The sequence below is a fragment of the Scylla paramamosain genome, chromosome 23 (genome assembly GCF_035594125.1).
Source record: "Scylla paramamosain isolate STU-SP2022 chromosome 23, ASM3559412v1, whole genome shotgun sequence".
Taxonomy (NCBI): domain Eukaryota; kingdom Metazoa; phylum Arthropoda; class Malacostraca; order Decapoda; family Portunidae; genus Scylla; species Scylla paramamosain.
Genome location: NC_087173.1, coordinates 9807986 through 9815485, shown reverse-complemented (window position 1 = coordinate 9815485; position 7500 = coordinate 9807986). Strand labels below are relative to the sequence as shown.

The following is a 7500-nucleotide window of genomic DNA, read 5'->3' as shown; positions in this document are numbered from 1 at the left end:
AGGCGAGGCACTGAGGAGAGGAGAGGAGATGAGCGTGAAGAGAGAAGAGGGGGAGACCGTGGGGCTGAGAGGAAGAACTGAATGTGAGGAGAGAGGAAGAGAAGAAGAGGAGGGAGGATGAGGAAGCCAGTGCGAGGAGAGGAAAGGAGAGGAGAGGTGGGAACTGTGAGCGTGAGATGTGGTGATTGTGGGGACTAAGTTAAGATGAGGAGGAAGAAATGAAAGTGAGAGGGAGAGAGGAGGAGACTGAGGGTAAGATAATGCAATGATGATGCTAAAAGGAAGAAATGAAAGTGAAAGGAAGGAAAGAAGGAAACTGTGATGTAAGAATGAGATACGCAGTGAAGTTAAGAGAGGGAGGAAGAATAATTAAAAGTGAGAGGGAAATAGAGAGGAGACTGTGATGTGAGGAGGAGATGAGGTGATTGTGTCGACAAAGATAAAAGGGAAAGAAAAATTGTTTAGTTTAGAGAAATGCTTTTAGTTGGAAAAATTGTGTATTTTTTCAAATTGAAAACATCTCTCTGAACTACTGTAATTTAGAACACAAAAATTAGAATATCACATCAGTCAGTATTTTTTTCTTTTTCTTTCTATATTTGGTTTATATATGAAATTGTTTAACGTTAAATAATATACATACGCACCATCTTTATGAACCCAAAAGAATATTTCACGTACGCACAATGTCTCTCCTTTAAGTAAGGAACGTATCTATACGATCAGATAAAAGTTTTGAGATTTTATTTTTTTTCACTTTTATTAAGATCCAGACCATTTTTCCGAGTAAAAATTTCTGTCAAAGCTAGAGAATTTTTAAACGTGACAAATAATAAAAAAAAATCGATAGAGAAATTTCATACTAATTGCTATGAACATGATGCAATACTTTACATTTTTGGAAAAAAAAATAAACAAATTATGCAGATTTTACAGAAAATGAATGGTTTGTGTGGAATTGAAAAAAAAAGTTTGGCAAAGGAGTAAAGACAATTACCTCTGTCACCACTACTGTGACTAGTGACCTGACTCGCGAGTGACCACTTCTGCTCGTGAGTCATGGACGCACATTTCTTTCTTGTGCCATGTTGACATCGCTTCACGGGTTTGTTTGCGTTTTTTGACGCTCAGGCTTATGACACTCTGCTGTTTTAAGTGTTTAAAGTGATGCGTGTTTGCCAACCTTGACCGTGAGTCTCCAAAACTTTGATTCAACGAGATTGGGGACCGCCCAGACGAAAACAATTGACTGTGGAACCGGCACCTCCTATTTGTTCAGGCGCTTGGTAGTATGGGGAGTGCATCGGTTTAGGAGCTTACGATAAAACTGTGGAACTGACCCTCAGTTAAGAAGGTCAGGATAATCGAAAGATTGAAAAGAAGTGAGATAACTGTTATTGAGAGAAGGACTGAAAATGAGAGGAAGAAGCGAGGAAACTCTGACGTGAATGAAAAAAAAAAAAAATCTGTGAAGAGAGAATGAGAGGAGAGGAGGGAGATGTGATGCATGGTTAAAAGATGCACTTATGTCAAGAGGGCAGCAGGAAAGGATTTGCTTGGATATTAAAGCAAGAAAAGAAGCGAGGAAAATGTGATGTAAAAGTGAAAAAAATGCATTGAAACTGTTGTGGTCTAAATCAAGCGGAAGAAGGAATGATTGCTACGTGAAAGGGAAAAGGAGTGATGATTTGAAGAAAGAAAATGATGAATGAGGAAATTAATAGAAACGATAAAGGTAAGGGAACAAACGAAGGGAAAATACTGGAAATTCTCAGGCAGCAAGACTGCAAGTGAAAGAAAGAAGAAATCATTTTAGAAAGAAGGACGAGGAGGACCTGATAAAAGTCTTTAAGTGATATAAGGGTTATAACAAGGGGGATGTAAGTAGAATTCTTGGGATCAGCAACCAGGGTAGAACAAGAAATAACGGGTTCAAGCTTGAAAAATTTAGGTTTAGGAAGGAGATAGGAAGAAATTGGTTCTCAAATAGAGTGGTAGATGAGTGGAACGGACTCAGTAGTCATGACGTTAGTACTAGGACATTAAGGAGCTTTTTAAGAGAAGATTAGACGGGTATATGGATGGGGATAATAGATGGAAATAAGTAGGTATATTTCATACAGGGACTGCCACGTGTAACCCTGGTCGCTTCTTGCAGCTTCCCTTATTTCTTATGTTCTTATGTTCTTAAATGAAGAAAAAAACAAAACAAGAGGAAAAGAAAGATAAGGTGAGAATAAGGGAAGAATGCAAGGAATTATGAGACTGTGGCTGTGAGTGATGGGAAGGAATGAGGGCATAGGCGAAGAAGAAAATGAAAGAGAGCAGGAAGGACGGTATGAAGGAAAAAGAGGAAAAAAAATAGAAAAAATGTGGGAATTAAGATTAGAAAAAAAGGATGTAGGACGGATGAAAGGAAGAGAAAAACTGAAGATAAGTGGCAAGGAAACGAATGAGAGAAGGAAGGCAGGAAGGCAGGAAGGATTGAAGGAAGGAAAGAATGAAGAAAAAAAAAAGATGGAAGGAAGAAAGGAATGGACGCAGAGAAGAAGTAAGTTAGAAGAAAAGGAAGAAGGAAAAAATGTGTATTTGTGATAAAAATGAAAGAAGAGTAGAAAACTGATAAAAAAATGAAAAAAAAATAGGATAAAGTAGGAGGAAGAGAAGAAAGAGTAGGAAGCAGAGGGAAAAGGAAGATAGAAGAACGATACAGAGAATGAAATTAAAGAAAATAGAAAAAGTAAATGACATAAACAAAACAAAAACAAATTATCAATGAGAAAATAGGAAGAGACAGACAAAGAGAAGAAACAGGAATAGAGAAATGAAAGAAAGGACAGTGAAAGAGAGGGAGAGAATGGAGAGAAAATGAGATAAAAGTAGTCATGCCAAGGGAGAGGAAAAGAGGAAAAAGGGGGAGAGAGAGAGAGAGAGAGAGAGAGAGAGAGAGAGAGAGAGAGAGAGAGAGAGAGAGAGAGAGAGAGAGAGACTGTGGCATGAAAGGAGTGAAGCTCTAAGAGAAAGGTACCGAGGGAGGGAGAAAAGGAAAGAAAGAAGGAAGGAAGGAGAGAAGGAAAAAAGAAGGTGGGAAGAAAATGGAGAAGCCGCTAGGGGAGAAAGACCTGGGGAAGACAACGAGAGAGAGAGAGAGAGAGAGAGAGAGAGAGAGAGAGAGAGAGAGAGAGAGAGAGAGAGAGAGAGAGAGAGAGAGAGAGAGAGAGAGAGAGAGAGAGAGAGAGAGAGAGAGAGATCAAAGATAAACACACGGAAACTTCATTGCGAAAATTCTAAATGAAAACAAAAAAAGAGCAACAACAAAAGCGAAATGAAAAGAAAAATACGAAGAGATTGAGAGAAGGAAAGAGGAGAGAGAAAAAAAAAAAAGTAAAAGCAGATAAACACAATAAAATGCGAAGGAGAGAAGGAGGAGGAGGAGGAGGAGGAGGAGGAGGAGGAGGAGGAAAGAATTAAATGGAGGAAATAAACTACACGGTGAGCAGTGAGGAGAGAAAGGAGAAAATTATGCAGCAATACAGGAAAGAAAGAAAGGAAGTAAAAGGAAGGAGAAACCAATCTCTCTCTCTCTCTCTCTCTCTCTCTCTCTCTCTCTCTCTCTCTCTCTCTCTCTCTCTCTCTCTCTCTCTCTCTCTCTCTCTCTCTCTCTCTCTCTCTCTCTCTCTCTCTCTCTCTCTCACCTGTAGATCAATGCCGACTTTCAGACCCTTGTATTTACTTTAGCTAATTACCTGTCTGGAAGAAGAAGAAGAAGAAGAAGAAGAAGAAGAAGAAGAAGAAGAAGAAGAAGAAGAAGAAGAAGAAGAAGAAGAAGAAGAAGAAGAAGAAGAAGAAGAAGAAGAAGAAGAAGAAGAAGAAGAAGAAGAAGAAGAAGAAGAAGAAGAAGAAGAAGAAGAAGAAGAAGAAGAAGAAGAAGAAGAAGAAGAAGAAGAAGAAGAAGAAGAAGAAGAAGAAGAAGAAGAAGAAGAAGAAGAAGAAGAAGAAGAAGAAGAAGAAGAAGAAGAAGAAGAAGAAGAAGAAGAAGAAGAAGAAGAAGAAGAAGAAGAAGAAGAAGAAGAAGAAGAAGAAGAAGAAGAAGAAGAAGAAGAAGAAGAAGAAGAAGAAGAAGAAGAAGAAGAAGAAGAAGAAGAAGAAGAAGAAGAAGAAGAAGAAGAAGAAGAAGAAGAAGAAGAAGAAGAAGAAGAAGAAGAAGAAGAAGAAGAAGAAGAAGAAGAAGAAGAAGAAGAAGAAGAAGAAGAAGAAGAAGAAGAAGAAGAAGAAGAAGAAGAAGAAGAAGAAGAAGAAGAAGAAGAAGAAGAAGAAGAAGAAGAAGAAGAAGAAGAAGAAGAAGAAGAAGAAGAAGAAGAAGAAGAAGAAGAAGAAGAAGAAGAAGAAGAAGAAGAAGAAGAAGAAGAAGAAGAAGAAGAAGAAGAAGAAGAAGAAGAAGAAGAAGAAGAAGAAGAAGAAGAAGAAGAAGAAGAAGAAGAAGAAGAAGAAGAAGAAGAAGAAGAAGAAGAAGAAGAAGAAGAAGAAGAAGAAGAAGAAGAAGAAGAAGAAGAAGAAGAAGAAGAAGAAGAAGAAGAAGAAGAAGAAGAAGAAGAAGAAGAAGAAGAAGAAGAAGAAGAAGAAGAAGAAGAAGAAGAAGAAGAAGAAGAAGAAGAAGAAGAAGAAGAAGAAGAAGAAGAAGAAGAAGAAGAAGAAGAAGAAGAAGAAGAAGAAGAAGAAGAAGAAGAAGAAGAAGAAGAAGAAGAAGAAGAAGAAGAAGAAGAAGAAGAAGAAGAAGAAGAAGAAGAAGAAGAAGAAGAAGAAGAAGAAGAAGAAGAAGAAGAAGAAGAAGAAGAAGAAGAAGAAGGAAGAGAGGAGGAGGAGGAGGAGGAGGAGGAGGAGGAGGAGGAGGAGTAAGAAAGAGGAAGGAGAAGAGGAGAAGGAGGACACAGGAAAGGACGAGAACGGCGTGAATAGAAATAAAAATATAAAGGAAACCAAGAAAAGAAAGAAAGAGGACAGAGGAGGAGGAGGAGAAGGAAGAAGGCGTGGGAGGAAGAACTGAATGGTAAGACGGTCCGGTGGAAAAAAAAAAAAAAAGAAAAAAGAATAAAAATGAAAGAAATGAAGGAAGGGTGAATTGAAAATAAGATGAGGTGAAAAAATCTAGGGAAAGTTGAGGATGCAGGAGGGAAGGAGAGGAAAACAATATGATAAGCGGATCGTGGAGACACAAAAATTTTGCAGCTTTTCTTTATCCCCGAAAACTTTCGAGGGGGAAAAGAAAAACAAAATCCAGTGAAGACGAAGACTATGGAAAAGAAAAAGGAAGAAACGAAAAATATATCAGATAAATTAAGCTGTTTTTCCTATTTTTTTAAGAGAAAAGAAAAATGAAGACAAGAAAAAACTAGATCAGATAAAATGTCTTTTTTTTACCTCCAAATTATTTTTTGTAAAGAACAAGGAATATTTTTTGATCAACGTTTTTCGGGAATATTTCAAAATCATCTATTTATTTTTTACATGTTTTAATTATTTTTATACAAGAATAATAAAACCGAGAACCAAGTTATCGTAATTTATTTTTTTCAATATATATTTATATTTATATTTATATTTATTTATTTATTTATTTATTTATTTTATTTTATTTTTTGCAGAAACATGATTATCTAAACCTTTGTCCAGAAATGTTTTTAACAATTTTTTAACAGATACCGTGTAAAGAAATTTTGCTTATAATATATATATATATATATATATATATATATATATATATATATATATATATATATATATATATATATATATATATATATATATATATATATATATATATATATATACGAGAGAGAGAGAGAGAGAGAGAGAGAGAGAGAGAGAGAGAGAGAGAGAGAGAGAGAGAGAGAGAGAGAGAGAGAGAGAGAGAATGGATATATTTAGTTTATTTATTTCGGAACAATTTTTCTAAGAGAACTTTTGCGGGAACATTTCACAAGCAAACTTTTCTTTCTTTCCTTACTTTTTCTTCATGCATTTTTTCTTATTTACTCTTGCCTGTTTTCTTTGACTTTTTTCCTTACCTGTTTTCCCATTTATCTTTTTCCAAGTTACCTTCGTGTTTTTCTTTTCCTTTCCTGATTATTTTCTTTATTTTTATCAATGGCGTTTGTCTTTCGCTTTTTCGTTTTCTCTTTTCCTTTTTCTATCCTTTTGTCTTTCGCTTTTTCCTTTTCTCTTCCTTTTTCTATCCTTTTTTCTTGTGTCGATTTCGCCTTTTTTCGTTTTCTTTTTCTCCCTTTTTATATTTACTTTTACTACGGCGTTTTTCTTTTCCTTTTTTCCTTTCATTTCTTTCATTTGCATGTAATTTTCGTGTTTTTTTCCTTCTATTTTTCTTTTTTCTTTATTTCACGTGATTTCTTTTTCCTTTCTTTTCTTCCGTACACATTTCGACTGCTTTTTCTTTTCATTCTTTTTCTCATTTCCTTTAACTCTTCGTTTTTTTCCATGTTGTTTTAGTATTTTCCTCTTTTTCATGTTTATTTTCCTTTTTTTCGTGTTTTTTTCTATGTGGTTTTGCTATTCGTATCGTTTTTTTCATATCGTTTCGGCAAATTATCCCTTTTTTCATGTCTGGTATTTTTTTATGCCATTTTAATATTTTTTTCTTGCTTTCTTTCCTTTTTTTCGTGTCTTTTCATGTCGTTCTCGGTATTTTTCTTTTTTTCCCCTCATGTCGTTTTCGTCTTTTTCACGGCGTTTCCAGTTAACACGGAGGGCGAGAGTCGAGTCACTTTATTGAACCCGTGAATCATTTTCGAATCGCGTTCCAATAACAACACGAACCAGCGAGTCCTTTTACTATTCCTGCCTTTTATTTATTTTGATTCCCAACCTCCCATTTTATTTCAAGTCCCAGTGTGTCTATGAAATTCCCGGTCTGGACTCGATTTGCTCCTCACGAAACACGAAAAAAAAATGCTTCGAAACAGATCGGAAATAACGAGAACCAAAGGAGAGTGTATTCGAAGCGATCCGTGAACCGCGACTCGCACCTTCTGAAGCTTCACGATCCGGAACAGCGAATCTCTCTTGCACCATTTTCCCTGTCTTCTTCTTCTTCTTCTTCTTCTTCTTCTTCTTCTTCTTCTTCTCCTCCCCCGTATCTGCGCTGGAACCATTGGAACGGATGGAAATATTTGGTATTGCTTCTGAACCGTCTCGAATCATCTGAGTTTTTCCTTGTCTACTCTCTCTCTCTCTCTCTCTCTCTCTCTCTCTCTGAAAAAAAAATGTTTCTGACACGTACAAGAGAGAGAGAAAAAAGGAAAAGAAACACAGGACTGAAGGAGAGAGAGAGAGAGAGAGAGAGAGAGAGAGAGAGAGAGAGAGAGAGAGAGAGAGAGAGAGAGAGAGAGAGAGAGAGAGCATTGTACCACACCACTGTTCCCTGTGAATATGAAAGTAACTAATATAATAATTTAATCGTCAATATTTTTTTTAAAGTGTGTGTGT

The 7500-nt window shown here is 36.2% G+C and overlaps 1 protein-coding gene across 11 annotated transcripts in view; it reads right to left on the bottom strand.

Moving 5' to 3' along the window:
* LOC135112133 (hemicentin-2-like) overlaps positions 1-7500 on the bottom strand; it is a 280248-nt gene that overhangs the window by 92245 nt on the left and 180503 nt on the right. For all 11 annotated transcript variants that reach the window (XR_010274093.1, XR_010274092.1, XR_010274091.1 and 8 more), the window contains one exon: positions 1-10. This exon is cut by the window's left edge and continues 159 nt beyond it. Coding sequence is in view for 7 of the 11 variants with exons in the window: in XM_064026158.1 (XP_063882228.1) it covers positions 1-10 (10 nt within the window). In the remaining 4 variants the exon portion in view is untranslated. The remainder of the gene's footprint in view (positions 11-7500) is intronic.